This window comes from Dipodomys merriami, unplaced genomic scaffold, assembly GCF_024711535.1.
Source record: "Dipodomys merriami isolate MVZ:Mamm:240054 unplaced genomic scaffold, mDipMer1.0.p SCAF_10, whole genome shotgun sequence".
Lineage (NCBI taxonomy): Eukaryota > Metazoa > Chordata > Mammalia > Rodentia > Heteromyidae > Dipodomys > Dipodomys merriami.
In genome coordinates this window covers 3,099,984-3,120,094 of record NW_027202271.1, presented here as the reverse complement: position 1 = coordinate 3,120,094, position 20,111 = coordinate 3,099,984, and the positions used below count along the sequence as shown (strand labels likewise).

Below are 20,111 nucleotides of genomic sequence, written 5' to 3'. Positions count from 1 at the left end.
TAGCATGGGATGTATTGCAGCTCTACACTTACCCTGCCGGGAGAAGCCTCCTAAGAGTCTCCTGTTGACTTAATTTCAGTAAGCCCCAGGCTATCCTGGTCACAGGCCCAGATAGCACCACACTCCTGCCTGCAGTAGAAACCAGGCAGAAGACTCTGGAAACTGTCACGTGCCCACATGTATTTTTTATGTATGTGTGGTGCTGGACCTTGAACTTAGGGCCTGGGCACTGTCTCTTAGCTTTTTGCTGGTTAACTGGAGATAAGAGTCTCAGAGTTTCCTGCCCAGACTGCCTTCTAACCAAGATCTTCAGATCTCAGCCTCCGGAGTAGGTTGCATTACAGGCATGAGCCACTGAATCCTGCTTATGACAGTTTTCTACCCTGTCTATCACCCTGCTTGCCTGGCTCTTAGGAACTATGGTATGATCTAGTGACATCCACAAAGTCTTCCAAACTCTACTCTTTGTTTCCCCCTTTAATTCCAGTTTCAGGATGCAGTTATGTTCCATTCTCCATGTTCCTAATCAAGAGCACACATACTTCCTCCTACAAATAATACTCTTTACTCCTTGGCTTAAGAAAATGCCAACATCTATTTTTATGTCAGGATTGGGAATCTCACAGAATGTTACAAGAATAAGCCTAGCTCTAGTTTGCTTTACTTCATAAGAAGAGAAATGACTTGTCAGGTGCTGGTGGCTCATGCTTGTAACCATAGCTACTCAGGAGGCACACACACACACACACACACACACACACACACACACACACACACACACACACACACACACACACACACACACACACACACACACACACACACACACACACACACAGAGTAAATGCTATTTTTCTTCAAAAATGACTTCTCAAGAATGAATCACAGTCAGGTTCTGGTGGCTCACGCCTGTAAACTTAGCTACTCAGGAGGCTGAGATCTGAGGATCCTCGTACAAAGCCAGCCTGGGCGGCAAAGCCCCTGAGACTCTTATCTCCAATAAACCACCAGAAAACCGGAAGTGGTGCTGTGGCTCAAGTGGTAGAGTGCTAGGCTTGAGCTGAAGAGCTGAGGGATAGCACCCAGGCCCAGAGTTCAAGCCCCATGATCAACCCAAAAAAAAAATTAGGGGCTGGGAAGTTGGCTCAGTGGTAGAGCGCTTGCCTTGCATGCATGAGGCCCTGGGTTCGACTCCTCAGCACCAAATAAGCAAAAAGAAAAAACCCGGAAGTGGCGCTGTGACTCAAGTGGTAGAGCGCTAGCCTTGAGCTGAAGAGCTGAGGGACAGGGTCCAGGCCCAGAGTTCAGGCCCCATGACCGGACCCAAAAAAAAAAAAATTAGATCACAGGCCCCTAATTAGACAATTGAGTTCTGCTGGAGCCAGTCTGCTTTGCTTATATAAGAACAGAAACAACCTCTAATGCAATCACCAGAAGTCCCTCCTCCTCCAAACCCTGCTTAGAGCTCAGAAATGGAAATATACTATGGTGGGCCCAATCCACATTGCTGTCAGTGGCAAGTTTTCCAAACCAAGAGTTAGGACAGCAGACTTCCCAAAATAAGAAGAATGATTCCATCAGCTATCCAGAACCACTGCAATAAAGCTCTGACAGTGAGACAGTAGGGTACAGACCAATAAAAAAGAATAGTCCAAACAGGCCAGGCTTGATGGCTCCTGTCTGTAATCCTAGCTACTCAGGAGGCTGAATTCCGAAGATGTTAGTTCAAACTGGGATCCTCAGATCTCAGTCTTTAAGTAGCTAATAGATATAAGCCACAAGCCACCAGAGCCTAGCAAGCTATCACTTTTTTTTGGGGGGGGGGGAGTTGGTCATGATTCTTGAACTCTGGGCCTGGGCCGCTGTCCCTCGGCTTTTCACCTGAAGGCAAATGCTCTACCACTTTAAGCCATAGTGCCACTTCCAGTTTTCTAGTGGTTAACTGGAGATAAGAGTTTCATGGACGTTCCTGCCCAGGCTGGCTTTGAACCATGATCCTCAGATCTCAGCCTCCTGAGTCGCTAGGATTATAGGCATGAGCCATCTGCACCAACCTACTTCATTGTTTGTTTACTGGTGCCAGTCTGGACTTTAACTCAGGTCCTGGGCACTGTGAGGTTTTTTGTTGTTGTTGGTGGTGGTGGTGGTGGTCATGGGGCTTGAACTCTGGGCTTGGGAGCTGTCCCTGCACTCTTCAGCTCAAGGCGAGCGCTCTACCGCTTGAGCCACAGCACCACTTCCAGTTTTCAAGTGGTTTATTGGAGATAAGAGTCTCGCAGACTTTCCAGCCCAAGCTGGCTTTGAACCTTGATCCTCAGATCTCAGCCTCCTGAGTAGCTAGGCATGAGCCACCGGCGCCCGGCTAGCACTGTGAGTTTTTTGCTCAAGGCTTAGTGCTCTTACTACATGAGCCACAGCTCCACTTCCAGCTTTTTCTGGTCATTAATTGAAGGTAAGAATCTCATGGACTTTCCTGCCTGGGCTGGCTTCAAACCTCCATCCTCAGATCTCAGCCTCCTGAGTAGGTAGGATGACAGTGTGAGCCACCAGGTCCAGCTCAAGCAGTCACTTTTTAATTCCCAAGGTTTCTCACACACAGAAGGAGGGCATGCAAATAGCAGCAAACCCAGACTCCATTAGATTCAAGTTCTTTTCTAGTACCCCAGGCCTGGCACACTTGGCAGAGTCTTCCTGGGACCAAGTTCATTACAGTCAGCAGCGTGTGTCCTTTACTAGAAGGAAATGACAGGCCTTCACCATCTGGCCCCAAACAACCTCTCTTGGCTCACTTCTCACCTCTCTCCCAGGCCAGTTCATCCATCCCCACCTCAACCAAACAGATGCTCACACGTGAGTCCCTGCAGGCTTTGCGCTGTAGCCTGCTTCTTCCTCCTCAATCCTCTTTTCTCTCCCTCTTCAGCGCTTTCTCAAATAAAGTTTCCTGATTCCTTTTTTGAAAAAAATATGTATTTATTAGTGTTGTATTTATGAATGTAAATTAATACAGCCGCTCTGGAAAGCAGTCTGGAGGTTCCTCAGGAAACTAAACATAGACATACCCTATGACCCAGCCATGCCACTCCTAGGCATCTACCCTGAGCAACAGGAACCAGGATACAAGGACACATGCACCTCCATGTTCATTGCTGCACTGTTCACAATAGCCAAGATATGGAAACAGCCCAGATGCCCCACTACTGATGAATGGATCCAAAAAGTGTGGGACCTATATACACAGAATTTTATGCAGCCATTAGAAAGGATAAAATAATGGCATTCACAGGGAGAAGGATAGAACTAGAACAAATCATGTTGAGCAAGATAAGCCAAGATAAGAGAGAAAAATGGCGTAGGGTCTCCCTGATATGTGGATGTTAGATTCAAAACAAGATATGACAAAGTAAAAATACCCATACACAGTGAGACCAAAAGAGGTCAGCCTTGGGAGAAAAACACCAAATTATTATACCCAAGCATAGCTTCATATATACATAAAATAATATACAGACTGAAAAGAACCCCAAAAATAAGGAAACAAAGGACCTCATCTTAATTTGTCCTATCGGTTTAGATGACTGTATATTCTTTACCTCTTATATGGAGTACACCCGTGAACATCTGAGGGAAGTTGGGAGCAGAGCAGAGAGAAAGAAGGAACAGCTGATACTAAGCAAAAGGAAAGACATATGCCTATCACTGGATCTGGAAGAAATAGTTTTATTGATAATGTTGATAAGAATTCATAAGTTTTGTAGATTAGAATGATGATGATTATCATTGTGAAGGTTAAAATGTGTTTGTGACCTTAGCTAAGTGTAACTACACCTTGGTACTGTGAAATTTATGTAGTTAGTTAATCTCAATAAATAAATCTCTGGGAAAAAATATTTATCAAAATTAACTCCAGGGGGGGCTAAGAAAGTGGCTCAGTGATAGAATGTTTGCCTCACATGCATGAGGCCCTGGGTTCTATTCCTCAGCACCATATACGCAGAAAAGCTGGAAGTGTCACTGTGGCTTAAGTGGTAGAGCATTAGCCTTGAGCTGAAGAGTTGAGGGACAGCATCCAGGCCCAGAGTTCAAGCCCAACGACCAACCAAAACAAACAACAAAAAATTAACTCCAAGGGAAAAAAATTATATATTTACTTATGTTGCCTGTACCAGGGTTTAAACTTAGCTTCCCGCTTGCTAAGGTTGTTTGGCTGGTGCTCTACCACTTGAGCCACACCTCCAGTCCTGCTTTTTGCTAACTGTTTTGGAGAGGGAGTCTCACAGACCTTCCTACCCAAGCTGGCTTCAAACCACAATGCTTCAGGTTTAGCATTCTGATTGACTAGAACTACATGCGTGAGCCACCAACACCCAGCAATTGTTTTTTGTTTTTAAGTAATCCTAAGAGCCATTAACTGAAAACCTATTTATAAATGATTCAAGGACATATTATTTCTTCTCTCTTTCTCCAATTATTGATTTTTTTGAGGAGTGGGGGGTAGTCCTGGGGCTTGAACTCAGGACCTGGGCACTGTCCCTGAGCTTCTTTTGCTCAAGGCCAGCACTCAACCACTTGAGCCACAGTGCTACTTCTGGCTTTTTCTGTTTATGCGGTACTGAGGAATCAAACCCAGGCTTCATACATGCTAGGCAAACACTCTACCACTAAGCTACATTCCAAGCCCCAACTAAGACTATTTTCTTGAGATTTTTCAGCTTAAAGGCTCTGGACACACAGCCTTGTATGAAAACAAGTTAGTGATTTTTGTTTTTCTTTTTGTTTTTTTTGGCCAGTTGTGGGGCCTGAACTCTGGGCCTGGGTGATGTCTCTCAGCTCTTCCCGAGGGCTAGTGCTCTACCACTTGAGTCACAGCTCCACACTTCCGGCTTTTTCTGCGTATGTGGTGCTCAGGAATTGAACCGAGGGCCTCATGCATGCAAGGCAAGCACTATACCACTGAGCCACCTCCCCAGCCCCCAAGTTTGGGATTTGAAGGGAAAGAAAGTAGACATGTAGGCCAAGTCATATATATGACTCAACTCACAGCTGCCACATGCTGGTTCAGGCTCATGCCTGAAATATCTCCTGAAGCTACTCAGGAGATATGAGGATCATGGTTCAAAACCAACCCAAGCAGGAAAGTCTGTGAGATTTATCTCCAATTAACCACCAAAAGTCCAGAAGCAGTGCTATAGCTCAATTCATAGAGCACTAACCTTAAGCTGAAAAAAGCTAAACTAAGCAAAAGCATGAGGCTGAGTTCAAGCCCCAGTTCTACACAAAAGAAAAATCAAAGAACAATCAGCAAGGCCCATCCATGGTACAATCCAAACCTTTTTCAACTTCAAAAAGTGATGGCTAAGGCTCTAGTGATGGCATTTGATTCCCCAGAGGTCGGCAGTATACAAAACAAAGAACCAGCCTTTCAGTGTCCTACTAGAGACCCACGCCTCACTCTGAAACAAAACATTCCACTCAGGAAATTGCTACTGTCACTGCCTTCCTCCCTCTTGGTAATCGCATTTGCATTTAAAACTCTCAATTTAAAGTCAGAAACCAGGCAGTTAAATATCACATTTTGGAGTAGTGCTTTTCTTTTTTTCCTCCTTAAAATGTTTGAAAACATCAAGTACACACAATGAAAAAAACAATCAGAAATAACCCTTAAGTAAAAACCAAAGAAATCCTTTTTTAATGTTCTATTTACAAACTTGCAAAAAAATTTGCAAACCAGAAAAAAGTCAACAAAATACACATAACTAAAGAAACAATAACTTTTATTTTTTGCTGGTTAACTTTTATTTTTTGCTGGTCATGGGGCTTGAACTCTGGGCCTGGGCACTGTCCCTCAGCTCTTCAGTTCAAGGCTAGCACTCTAACACTTGAGCCACAATGCCACTTCCAGCTTTTTCTGCTTATGTGGTGCTGAGGAATCGACCCAGGGCCTCATGCATGCAAGCACTCTACCACTGAGCCACCTTCCCAGCCCCAAAACAGTAACTTAAAAAAAAAAACCAGCAAAAAAAAAAAAAAAACCTCAAGACCAGGCTTCATGGCTCCTACCTGTAATCCCAGATACTTTTGCTTTTTATCGGTCATGGGGTTTGAACCCTGGACATGGGCACTGTCCCTGAGCTCTTCAGCTCAAGGCTAACACTCTACCACTTGAGCCACAGCACCATTTCCAGTTTTCTGGTAGTTAATTGGAGAGTCTCACAGACTTTCCTGCCCTGGCTAGTTTTGAACCGTGATCCTCAGATCTCAGCCTTCTGAGTTGTAATCCCAGCTACTTTTTGTTTTTTCATGTTCCAAATTTCTACAGGCTAGAACCAATGTGTCCTCAATTAGATGTTGATGCTGGTAGCTCACGCCTGTAATCCTAGCTACTCTGGAGGCTGAGATCAGAGGATCCTGGTTCAAAGCCAGCCTGGGCAGGAAAATCTGTGAGAACCTCGCCAGCAAAAAGCTAGGAGGGTAGCTGTGGCTCAAGTGGTAGAGCACCAGCCTTGAGCAAGAGTACTAAACAAGAGGTCCTAAGTTCAAGTCTCAGACCTAGCACACATGTGTTGCACACATGTACATATACATGTATGTGTTCCATGTGTGTAAAAAGTAAGATTCTAGAGGCTACAGACCTCCCTCAATGCAATCAAACAGCCTTTGTGCGATTCTGTCTGTGATCTGAAACACTGTATCTCAAAATTCAAGCAGTCAGAGGGTAAGGAAAAGAAAACATGGAGAAGCCGGAAGGTCGCAGTCATCTTGGCTTGACACCATGCTCTAGAATGGACAGGATGTGATCACTGCAGGACTGGTTCCTGCTGCCGTGGACGTGAGCCAGGTACTGACAGCCATATCCTTGGGACCAGCCAGTCAGACAAGGAGACAACAGCATTAATGCACCCCTAAAAGTATTTGTCTTGGGCTAGGAATGTGGCTTAGTGGTAGAGTGCTTGCCTAGCACTCTAATTCCTCAGTACCACATAAACAGAAAAGGCCAGAAGTGGTACTGTGGCTCAAGTGATAGAGTGTTAGCCTTGAGAGTGTCCCTTGAGAAACTCAGGGACAGTGCCCAGGCCCTGAGTTCAAGCCCCAGGACTGGCTCCCCCCTGAGTACCAGCTACAAACCTGCTATGGGGAGATGTTGAAACTGAACCCTCTCTTCCTTCCTTCTACCCCTCCCTCCTTCCTTTTTTTCTTCTTTCCTTCCTGTTTTTCTTCTTTCTTTTTGTGCTGGTCCTGGGGTTTGAACTCAGGGCTTGGGCACTGTCCCTGAGCTCTTGGGCTCACACAACTAGCACTCTACCACTTAAACCGCAGCTCCACTTCTGGCTTTTTGTGATTAACTGGAAGTAAGTTTCATAGACTTTCCTGTTTCAAACCACCATCTTCAGATCTCAGCCTCCTGGGCAGCTAGGATTACAGGCGTGAACCACTAGTGCCTAGCTCATAAAACTTGCATTTTAAAAGGGCATACTCTCAACAAAAAGCAAGGTTACAAGATAGGACATGATGTTTTTTTTTTTTTTTTGGGGGGGGGTAGGGTTATAAAAACAAAAGAACAAGAACAGCAAAAAGTCAGGTGCTAACAGCTCTAACCAGTAATCCCAGCTACTCAGGATGCTGTGATCAGGAAGATCTTGTTCAAAATCAGCCAAGGCAGAAAAGTTCAGGAGATTCCATATTCAAAACAACCAGCAAAAAGCTAGACTGGAGGAGTAGCTCAAATGGTAGAGTACAAACCAAGGACAAAAAACTGAGCAAGCATAAGACACTGAGTACAAACCTTTGTACTGGCAATACATAATAAATACACTGATTAATAAATAATGGATGAATGAATGAAAAACATTAGGAGATTCTAAAATAATAGCCTAATTAGATTGATTTATAACTTTTTTCATGTTTATTCACAAACTGGTAAAAAAAAAAATCTAGATGACCACCAGTATGGCTCAGTTGTAGAATAACTCAGGAGGCCCAAGATACTAATTAATTAATTGCAGATTCAATTTTTAAAAACAGAAATCTAAAACTAGGTGCCAATGGTTCACACTTGTAACTTTAGCTACTCAGAAGGCAGAGATCTGAGGATCATGGTTCAAAGCCAGACTGGGCAGAAAAGTCCATAAGACTCTTATCTCCAATTAACCATCAGAAAACAGAAATGGAGCTGTGACTCAAAGTAGAGCGCTAACCTTGAGCAAAAGAGCTCAGGGACATTGTCCAGGTCCTGAGTTTAAGCCCCACAACAACAACAACAAAGTTAAATCTAAGATATTTATGTGGGTATGGATTTTTGTCATTTTCTGACTGATACAACATTCCAAATATACAAAACCAACCAGGCCCCTATAAGTGGCCCATAAATGGGCTGGGAATGTGGCTTAGTGGTAGAGTACTTGCCTAGTATGCATGAAGCCCTGGGTTTGATTAATTAGTACCTCTTAAACAGAAAAAGCAAGAAGTTGCACTGTAGCTCAAGTGGTAGAGTCTAGCATTGAGCAAAAGAAGCTCAAGGACAGTGCCCAGGCCCTGAGTTCAAGCCACAGGACTAGCAAAAAAAAAAAAAAAAAGAGCGGTGTGGGGCTGGGAAGGTGGCTCAGTGATAGAGTGCTTGCCTTGCATGCATGAGGCCCTGGGTTCCATTCCTCAGCACCACATAAGCAGAAAAAGCCAGAAGTGGTGCTGTGGCTCAAGTGGTAGAGTGCTAGCCTTGAGCTGAAGAGCTGAAGGACAGTGCCCAGGCTCAGAGTTCAAGTCCCATGACCGACAAAAAAAAAAAAAGCAAGAATTCTGCCAGGTACCTAGCTTACACATATAATACTACCTACTGAGGGGGTTGAGATCTAGAGGATCAGGGCAGAAAAGTCCTCAGGACTTCAACTCTAACCAGCAAAATACTGGACTGAAGGCATGGTTCGGGTGGAACAGTAATAGCCATGAACAAAGTAGCCAATTGTGTGTGCTGGGAAAAAGTCATTCTTCTTCAGATCCCTTTCATTTTCATTTCAAGTATGTAAGACTGTATCGATCCATGTAATGAAGCATAAAGCAAATTCCTAAACAATACCAAGCTAGGCCAAAAAGTAACAGGGCCAAGGAAAGAAATAATCGGAAAAACATTACTGAATTATTTCATGTTATTAATGTTGCACATTCTCAGAATACATTGTTTCCTGGCCTTTTCATCTGTGTCCAACCTTGGAAATAAAGAACAACTCTCTGAGATGCTGACCCCAAACACCAAAGTGATCTACAAAGACTGAGCCATAAGAGCCAGTGGTTAATACTTGCAACCCTAGCTACTCAGGATGCTAATATCTGAGAATCACAATTCAAAGCCAGCCCAACTAGGAAAGTCCATGAAACTCATCTCCAATTAATCACCAAAAACCTGGAAATAAAGGTGTGGCTAAAATGGTAGCATGTCAGCCTTGAGTAAAAACGCTTAGGGACAGCACCCAGGCCCTGAGTTCAAGCCCCCGTAAAAGCACAAAAAAAGAAAGAAAGGAAAGAAGGAAGGAAGGAAGGAAGGAAGGAAGGAAGGAAGGAAGGAAGGAAGGAAAGAAAAACCCAATGAACAGAAAATTACTAATGTCGCACTTGAACTTAGTGCAATAGTTTTTTGCTGACATTCCCATAAATTGGCCCTGTTACTTTTCAATGAATCATATTTGGTAAAAGAACTTACAAATGATCCCCAGATTTCTTTGTTGATTTATAGTTATAATTCAATAGCAACATTGACTATGAAGTACTTTTTGCATGTGTGCTGATACTGGGATTTGAACTCAAGCCCATACATTTTTTTTTTGTTGGTCATGGGGCATGAACTCTGGGCTTGGGCACTGTCCCTGTGCTCTTCAACTCAAGGCAAGCACTCTACTGCTTGAGCCACAGCGCCACTTCCGGTTTTCTAGTGCTTTATTGGAGATAAGAGTCTCACGGACTCCTGCCCAGGCTGGCTTTGAATCATGATCCTCAGATCTCAGCCTCCTGAGTAGCTAGGATTACAGGCGTGAGCCAACAGTACTCAGCTCTCTTTCAATTTTTGATGGCCTGAACTGGATTCAAACCTCCATTCTCAAATCTCAGCCACCCAAGAAACTAGGTTCACAGGTGTGAGTCCCCAGCACTTAGTTTTTACTCAGCTTTCTAGATATAATGCAACAACATTTACTGTAACTCCTGATGATAATAAACAAAACTTCCCTTTGTAAAAGCAATGCACTTGGGGCTAGGAATGTGGCTTAGTGGTAGAGTGCTTGCCTAGCACGTTCAATTCCTCAGTACCACAAAAACAGAAAAAGCCAGAGGTGGCCCTGTGGCTCAAGTGATAGAGTGCTAGCCTTAAGCAAGAAAAACTCAGGGACAGTGCCCAGGCCCTGAGTTCAAGCCCCAGGACTGGCAAATAAATAAATAAATAAATAAATAAATAATCCTTGTACCACTACAAAAAACAAAGGAATTGAAAAACATAATTGTAAGTGCATTACCCGCATTCTACAATTAAGCCACAACCCCAGCCCTGGCACTGGGATTTGAATTCAAGGACTTGCACTTGATAGGGAACACTCTAGCACTTGAAGTATCCCCATAGTCCTTTCTGCTCTGTTTGTTGGATAGTCTCACTTTTTACCTGGACAGCATGGACTATGATCTCCCTATTTATGTCTTCTGCTGCAGCCAGGATGACAGGCACATACCACCAAGCCCAACTTCTGCCTACTGAAATGAGAACTTACAGACTATTTTGTCCAAACTGGCCTCAAATCATGATCCCAATCTCTACTTCCCAAGAATCTAAAATTAAATACATAAGCCACTGGCTCAAAAAATAGCTTCTGGGACAAAGGAGGGGGTAACAATGCTCAATAGGAAATGTACTCACTACCATACCTTACTCATGTAACTGTAATCTCTTTGTACAGTATCTTGACAATAAAAATATATATATTAAAAAATACCTTCTGGGAAGTGGCACTATGGTTCAAGTGGTAGAGTACTTGCTTGCCTTGAGCTGAAGAGCTCAGAAACAACACCCAGGCCCAGAGTTCAAGCCCCAAGACTGACAGAAGAAGAAAGAAAAAAAAAAGAAAGAAAAAAAGCTTCTGTATGGCATCCACATTGGAATACTTCAATGGGCACACTCAGATACTAAAACTCATCTGATGTTTTTGCTCATTGGCTGGTACTCTAGCACCTGAGCCACGCCTCCATCACCTGCACGATTATTTTGAACTTCCTTTTTTGTTTTTTTGGATACACCAGGTAAGCATCAGCTGGTGGGTGGAAAATCCACTTGAATAAGAGCTCCTATGGTGGATCAAACAGGAAACATCAGCAGAGCACCTGTGGCTCACCTCTGTAATCCTAGTTACTCAGGAGGCTGAGATCTGAGGATCAAGGAGGCAGATGAATCTGAGAGACTCTTATCTCCAATTAAGCAGCAAAAAAGCTGGAGTCTTAAGATCATGGTTCAAAGCCAGCCCCGGCAGAAAAATCCATGAGACTCTTACCTCCAATAAACTACAAAAACAAAACAAAACAAAAGCCAGAAGTGGATCTGTGGTTCAAGTGGTAGAGCACTAGCTTTGAGCAATAAAAGTTCAGGCACAGTGCCCAGACCCTGAATTCAAGCCCCAGGACGGGCACCACAAATAAATAAATGCCAGTCTAAAAGTTAATATGACTGCAAAACATAAACAAATCTGGCTGATGGGAAGATCAGCCTAGAAAGAAAAATAGGAAGCTAGAAGCCGGGCACTGGTGGCTCATGCCTATAATCCTAGCTACTCAGGAGGCTGAGATCTGATGATCATGGTTCAAAGCCAGCCCGGGCAGGAAAGACCATGAGATTCTTGTCTCCAATAAACCACCAGAAAACCAGAAATGGTGCTGTAGCTCAAGCGGTAGAGTGTTCACCTTGAGCTGAAGAGCCTAAGCCCAGAGTTCAAGCCCCACGACTGACCAAAAAAAAAAAAAAAAAGAAGCTAGAACTTGCTGCCTAGTATGCAAGAGGAAAAAAAATTACAGGAAGTGGCACTGTGGCTCAAGGGGTAGAGTCCTTGCCTTGAGCTGAAGAGCACAGGGACAGCGCCCAAGCCCAGAGTTCAAGTCCCACAACCAACAAAAAGCAAAACAAAAAGAAAAAAGAAAAAAATTTACATTTCTCCTTTTGACTTATTTTAGTACATTGACTCTTTTTGATATTTAATCTCTGAACAAAAATGGGACATTTGAAAATATATTTACCCTATCTGTATTACATCAGAAGGCAGATTTATTAGAATCTCAAAAATCATGTCTTTTCAGCAAAACCACACAAAACATGACCTTTCCTTCCCTCTAAAGCAAACTTACAAAGAAAAAAGATTTTTGGGGGCTGGGAAGGTGGCTCAGTGGTAGAGTGCTTGCCTTGCATGCATGAGGCCCTGGGTTCGATTCCCAAGCACCACATAAGTGAAAAGAAAAAAGCCGGAGGTGGCGCTGTGGCTCAAGTGGTAGAGTGCTAATCTTGAGCTGAAGAGCTGAGGGACAGCGCCCAGGCCGAGTTCAGGCCCCACGACCAGACCCAAAAAAAACAGAAAAAAGATTTTTTGGTATATTATATGACTTAATTTTAAATGCCAGTATGCATTTAAAACTTAATAATTAATTAGTAATTAATTGAAAGATCGTCACTCAGAAAAGCAGTGCATATGTCAAATTTATTCTTGGTTACTTGTTATTGTGCCTCCATAAGCAGATAAAGACTTTGATAATACGTCTAGTCTTATAAATGTTTAATGGAAAATCCAAACCTTATTTTCTTCTATTGCCTTAGCAAATTTTGTTCTTTTTTAAAAATTATGTTTAAGTAGCTGATAGGCCAATCTTTACAAAACAACCACCACCAAATCCCAAAAGAACAATTCACCACAGTCCTTTGGTGCTGTGTGATGTTTAAGAAGTCACTTCAACCTGAAGAGACTCATTTCAAATACAGGGCTCCCTAGGTCAGGTTCCTTCAGGCCATCTAGGGAGGAGTTCAATTTGCCTTGGTTAGGGTGACTTCACAGGACTTTGGCCTGGCTCGGCCTGGCTCAGAGACACCATCAAGACAGCAAAATCAGCCAGCCAAGTTAATGAGTGTCCTCAGCCTCAGGACAAGAATGACAGGAAGGCAAAGCAGATCACCTTTGTCAAACTGGATGGAAGGGCTCTCCAAACACTGTTTAGTCCCCTCAAAAAGCAGTTACCATTCAGCAAAGACCATTACATGTCAGATTTCAACCAGCCTGAAATTCTGGGTCCACAATTACAAGCCTGGGTATATAATAAGATCATCAATGAAATCACAGCAGGGTGTGTGTGTGTGTGTGTGTGTGTGTGTGTGTGTGTGTGTGTGTGTGTGTGTGTGTGTGTGTGTGTGTGTGTGTGTGTGTGTGTGTGTGTGTGTGTGTGTGTGTGTGTGTGTAATTCTGGGTCCACAATTACAAGCCTGGGTATATAATAAGATCATCAATGAAATCACAGCAGGGTGTGTGTGTGTGTGTGTGTGTGTGTGTGTGTGTGTGAAATTCTGGGTCCACAATTACAAGCCTGGGTATATAATAAGATCATCAATGAAATCACAGCAGGGTGTGTGTGTGTGTGTGTGTGTGTGTGTGTGTGTGTTGTATTTTGTGCTGGGTCTTAGTGAGGTCCGTTAGCTTTTTCTCTTCAAGGTTGGCACTCTACCACTTGCGCCACACACACCTCCACTTCCAGCTTTTTTTGCTGGTTAACTGGAGAGATGAGAGTCTCATGGACCTTCCTGCCCAGGCTGGCTTCCGACTGCGGTCCTCAGATCTCAGCCTCGGAAGTAAGCTAGGATGACAGTCGCGAGCCACCGCAATTTGGGGAAGTTTGATTGCTGTATTGCAACCTATAATGGGAGCAGGGGGACCGGAGGACTTAGGAGAGCCTCCCCCACCCCCACCCCACCCCCCTGCCTCAGCCTGCCCAGTTCAGGCGTAGACATCATTCATTTCTTAGGCTATTATTTTTCTCTTGGCCTGTGTGTGTGTGTATGTGTGTGTATGTGTATATGTGTGTATGTGTATATGTATGTATATCTGTGTGTATGTGTGTACGTGTGTATATGTGTATGTGTGTATGTGCATATGTGTGTATGTGCATATGTGTGTATGTGTGTACGTGTGTACGTGTGTGTATGTATGTGTATATGTGTATGTATGTGTGTGCATATGTATGTGTGTGTGTGTGTGTGTGTGTGTGTGTGTAGGGGGTGGGGGTCACAATGGCCCCTCTCATTTATCTCCGACCAACAAAGGGCTCTCGATGGCGTCCTCGGGACCCCGCCGTCCCCGCGGCCTCTCTCCCCGGGCAGTGGGGGGCCGGCTCCTCTCCCCTCACCTCCTTCAGCTGCTCCAGCTCCTGCTTGAGCGCGTCGTGCTCGGCCTCCAGCTCGTCGTACTGCTGCTTGAGCGTCAGCTTCTCCTCCAGCACCACCAGCCCGTACTCGGCCGCCTGGATCTTTTCATGGGTGGTCTCGGCCAGCTCGCGGCTCAGCCGCTCCACCTCCGCCCGGTAGTGCTCGGCCGTCTGCACGGCTTCCTCAGCGGCCATAGTCCAGGCGCGGGGTGCGGACGCCGAGGTGCGGGGCCGGGGGAGGGGGGCGGGAGCGGCGACCGCAGCGGTGGGAACGGGAGGGACGGGGCTCCGGACGGACGCACGGGCGAGGCCGCCGCCGGGCCCGGGGCCGCCGCTCCCCGCCCGGGGGCCGAGGCTCGGCCCGGCCTGCGCTCAGCACCCGCCCGGCATGGTGCGGGGTGGGCGGGGAGGGCGGGGGGCGCGGGCCGCCTCGGGATTCTGCTTATTCAGAGGCCGCCATGTCTCCGGGCCCCCCGCGTCACTGCAGTCTTCCTTTGGGTCCGGCGCGCCCGCTCGCCGGCTCGGTTCTCTCCACCTGCTCCCCGCGGGCCCTGCCGCAGCCTTGGAAAAAAAAAAAAAAAGAAAGAAAGAAAGAAAGAAAGAAATGATGCAGTGCCGCTGGCTCGGGGCCCGCGCTCGGCGCAGGGGGCGGGGAGGCCGGGGACGGGCGGACCGGACGGAAGCCTCCCCCCACCACCACCACCAAGGGGGACCGCAGGCCCGACCGGAGCGGAGCCCGCCCTCCGAGTCCCCCCGCCAGGTGACGCCGGGGGCCCGGCCCCGCATCGCTCCCGCCCGCCCAGGATCCGCACCTTCAGCCGGCCGCCACCCCGCGGAGCGCCCTCTCCCTCCCCTCCACCCCGGCTGCGCGCCACCTCCGGAGCCCCGCACCTGCGAGGCCGGGCCCCCGGGCCTGGATCCGCCCCGCCCTGGCCTGAACCCCGCGTCACCCCGCGGCAGCCTCCGCGACGCGCCTCCGGCCGCACCCAGCTGCTTTTCGTTATTTTTCATCGGCCCTAGGACTTGAACTCCAGGCCAGCGCTCCACCACTGGAAGCCACAGCGCCACATTGGGCTTTTTTTTCTGTGATTAATTGCAGATGAGAGTCTCACGGACTTTCCTGCCCCCGGCTGGCTTTGAACCCAGATCCTCAGGTCTCAACCTCCTGAGGACCTAGGATGACAGGCATGAGCCGCCGGCCGCTGGCCTCACCCAGCTCTTCTAGCTCAGCTTCTCACGGGTTCTGTGTGCACAGAGAAAATACTTCCCAGTTCCCCTCCAGGCACGATAGTTACTCCTAGCGTTTCTTGTCAACACATCCTGACTTTGTAAGATGCTTACTTTATTGTTCTTTTAGAAGTGATGTGCAGAGGGATTGCAATTATCTGAGTCAGGTAATGAGTACATTTTCCTCCCTCACTGCCTTCCAGTCCCTCCTTCCCATCTCCTTCCGAGAAGTTGTAGAGTCCACTTTCATCAGTGTCCAGTGAGTTCCACTGCTGCACTTTTTTACCCTTTTTCCTCGAGTTCTGTGCCCTCCTCCCATCCTCCTGAAGATATGCACGTGAACACACCATGTAAAAGGAGACAGAATCATCAAAAACTTTAAAAAAAAAAAGTCTTTTGTATCTTGGAGTTCATTTCAGTATGTATTTTATTTTATACAAATATCAAGAGGAACTTAAGCATTGCACCTTTGTGATTTTCTCCTGAGTATCCTCTTTTGGTCTCAGTGTATGTATCTAGAATTCTGTACCATTTGTCATAACCCAGTACGTTTTTAGATCAAACTTCCACATATCAGAGAGAACATGGGCTGTTTGTCTCTCTGTTCTTGGCTGACCTCACTTAACATGATTTGTTCTAGTTTCATCTATTTCCCTTCAAATGACATTATTGTTTCTAATGGCTATGTAAAATTCCATTCTACATAGGTACCATGTTTTTTGGATCCACTCATCTACTGTGGGGCATCTGGGTTGTTTCCATATCTTGACTATTGTGAATTGTACAGCAATGAACATGTATGTACAGATGTCCTTATCATATCCTGGCTCGTCATGTTTAGGGTAGATGCCCAGGGATATGTGTCTGTGTCGTGGGAAAAAATCCATGTTTAGATTTTTGAGGAACCTCCAGAGTGGCTGTACTATTTTACATTCCCACTATCAGAAAACACCCTTATTTTATTAATTCTGTGTGTGTGTGTGTGTGTGTGTGTGTGTGTGTGTGTGTGTGTGTGTGTGTGTGTGTGTGTGTGTAGGCGCTGAGGCTTGAACTCAGGGCCTCATTTTCTTACTTAGCTTTTTGTTCAAAGCTAGTGCTCTACCACTTGAGCCACAGTTCTACTTCCAGCTTTTTGCTGGTTAATTGGATATAGGAGTCTCAAGGGTTTTTCTGCCCCAGCTAGCTTCAAACTGAGATCCTCAGGTCTCATCCTCCTGAGTAGTGCAGATTATAGGCATGAGCCACATCTGCCTGGCAGTTTCCAAGGATTTACATACTATCTATGTGAATGATTTCCAGAGGAAACTCATACCTGCCCCACAATCTCTTTTTTTGTTTGTTTGTTTTCTTATTTTGTGCCAGTCTTAGAACTTAAACTTATAGCCTGGGTGCTGTCCCTGAGCTTTTCGACTCAAGGCTAGTGCTCTATCACTTGAGCCACAGCTACACTTCCAGCTTTTGTTTTGAGTATTTAGAGATAAGGATTTCCCAGGCACCTGGAGTTGGTGGCTCATGCCTGTAATCCTAGCTACTCAGGAGGATGAGATCTGAGGATGGTGGTTCAAAGCCACCCTGGGGGGCTGGGAAGGTGACTCAGAGGTAGAGTACTGGCCTTGCATGCCTGAGGCCCTGAGTTTGATTCCTCAGCACCACATAAGCAAAAAAAAAAGCCAGAAGTGGCACTATGGCTCAAGTGGTAGGGCGCTTGCCTTGAGCTGAAGAGCTGAGGGACAGTGCCCAGGCCCAGAGTTAAGCCCCACAAACAACCAAAAATAATTATATATATATATATATATATATATATATATATATATATATATATATATATATATATATATATATATATAAATTTCACAGACTTTCCTGCCTGGTTTAGTTTCCAATCATGATCCTCAGATCTCAGCCTCCTGAGTACCTCAGATTACAAGTGTGAGCACCAGCATCTGACCCTACAGTCTTCTCAATTCTGATCTTAATCAAACAGTCTCAGCCAAGCGCCGGTGACTCATACCTGTAATCCTAGGAGGCTAAGATCTGAAGATCTTGGCTCAAAGCCAGCCCTGGCAGGAAAGTCCATGAGATTCTTTTTTTTTTTTTTTTTTTTTTTGTCGGCCATGGGGCTTGAACTCTGGGCCTGGGCGCTGTCCCTCAGCTCTTCAGCTCAAGGCGAGCGCTCTACCACTTGAGCTACAGCGCCACTTCCGGTTTTCTGGTGGTTTATTGGAGATAGGAGTCTCATGGTCTCTCCTGCCCGGGCTGGCTTTGAACCGCGATCCTCAGATCTCAGCCTCCTGAGTAGCTAGGATTACAGGCGTGAGCCACCAGCACCCGGCTAGTCCATGAGATTCTTATCTCCAATAAACCACTAGAAACCTGGAAGTGGTGCTGTGGCTCAAGCGGTAGAGTACTCACCTTGAGCTGAAGAGCACAGGGACAGTGCTCAAGCTCAGAATTCAAGCCCCACAACCGACCAAAAAAAAAAGTCTCTTTGATACTTCCAAAGTATTTTAAAATTAATATGTTCAAAACTAATTATAACCAAAATTAATATGTCTAAGCAGGTGACAGACCACCCCACTAAGTGGTAACTCCCCGACATCCCCACTGAACAGAATAGTAAGCCATCTTGCCAGTTGCCCAAGTCTAAACTAAAATTGATTCATCATTCCTTTTTTTTTTTCCTATTCACATCCAGTCTTCAACTATCTCCCCTCTCCTTCTTTTCTTCAATAAATCTTCAGTCCATCTATCCCTGCTGCAGTCATTCAGTCCAGGCCAGCTGTTTCTTTTTCTTGGACAATAGCAATATCTTTTTCTTTCTCTCTCTCTAATCCTGGAGCTTGAACTTTTGCTCAAGGTAGCACTCAACCACTTGAGCCATACCTCTACGTCCAGCTTTTTTGATCCTTAATTGGAGATAAGAGGCTCACGGACTTTCTTGCCTGGGCTGGCTTCTAACTGTCATCCTCAGATCTTAGCCTTTGGAGTAGCTAGCTAGGATTACAGGCATGAACCACTAGTGCTCAGCTTTTTTTAATTGTCTTTTCTAGTGTTGGTTCTGGGGCTTGAACTCAGGGCCTGGGCACTGTAGCAACACCTTCTTAACTAGTGACACTGCTTTTCTTTTGATATCTTTACTATCTTTTTGCGTGCAATAATAGAATTCTTACCATGTAAAGCAAAGAATTTCAGTTCTTAACTAAAGAACAAGAAGCCAGGAGCTGATAGCTCATGCCTGAAATCTTAGCTACCCAGAAGACTGAGAACCTAAGATGGAAGTTCAAAGCCAGCCTGGGTAAGAAAATCCATGAGACTCTTAAGTTATTAAGTTATTTAGCTAAAAGCCAGAAGTGGAACTATGGCTCAAGTGGTAGAGCACCAGCCTTGAGCGAGAAAGTTTAGTATTGTTGCTCAGGCTGTTTCGGAAGTGGACCCTGAGATGGGGCCCAAGCTGGTCTGATTCCATTTTGAGCTTTGCCTTTGTTTTAGGGATTTTAGACTTGATGGGCCTAACTCCAGAATTTAAAAAAAAAAAAAATGCATCTGGTCCCCCTCCCCTTAACAACCTAACCCACCCTTGATTATTGAGTTAAAGACTGACCCATAAAACCACTAAGTTGTGGGCTGGGAAGGTGGCTCAATGGTAGAGTGCTTTCTTGCATTCATGAGTCCCTGGGTTCGATTCCTCAGTACCCCATAGGCAGAAAAAGCCAGAAGTGGCGCTATGGCTCAAGTGGTAGAGTGCTAGCCTTGAGCAGAAGAGCTGAGGCACAGCACCTAGGCCCAGAGTTCAGGCCCCATGACCGACAAAAAACAAAACAACAACAAAAAAAAGACAAAGTACGTGGGCTGCTCAGGGTCGCAGTATCAGCTCCTGAGCCTATGCTTGGCCCTGGCCTGTCCATGTAGGAACCTTCTCAATAAAGTTGCTTCTTTGTTAACAACTTCTGTTGCGGTGGGCTGTGTTCAGGACGACTGGGTAGGCTTGCTTGCCTGAGTAAGGGGTCTTCCCACTACATTTCAAAGCCCCAGGTCCAGCAAGCACACAAAAAAGAATTTAAAAGAAATCATCGCAATCATTTCTATTGTCTGACCTTGTAAAGAACTTTCTCCAAGAAAACTTACTAGGCCAAAGAGAGTGTGGGTTTTGAAAGTTTAGCAATTGGAATACTAAGCCATCATAATTGGAATGCAAATGAACTCTTTTCTAGAAAGCCTTTGTAAGGTATATTAAATAGGTAGGTTTCATTAGGTAGCCAAAGAAGAGAACACCACGAGCTATTCAGGCAGGAAAAGAAGTTTATTTACTGAACTGCTGCCCACCCCCCATGCATGGTAGAGAGGCCTGGCTGAAAAGGAAAGGGCGATCCACTCCTGGCCAGGACTTATCTAGGCCAGGGACAGGAAGAGGTATGGCCAGGTGGGGGAAAGGTGTGGCCACACTAGATCTGGATGTGATCTCAGGGTCT

At 45.5% G+C, this 20,111-nt stretch overlaps 1 protein-coding gene across 10 annotated transcripts in view; it reads right to left on the bottom strand.

Moving 5' to 3' along the window:
* The window catches only part of Bicd1 (BICD cargo adaptor 1), a 105,584-nt gene extending 90,612 nt beyond the window's left edge, over positions 1-14,972 (bottom strand). For all 10 annotated transcript variants that reach the window (XM_070038533.1, XM_070038551.1, XM_070038542.1 and 7 more), the window contains exon 1: positions 14,398-14,972. In XM_070038533.1, coding sequence (XP_069894634.1) covers positions 14,398-14,610 — 213 coding nt within the window. In that variant the 5' untranslated portion in view covers positions 14,611-14,972. The remainder of the gene's footprint in view (positions 1-14,397) is intronic.
* Between the last annotated feature and the right edge of the window lie 5,139 nt (positions 14,973-20,111).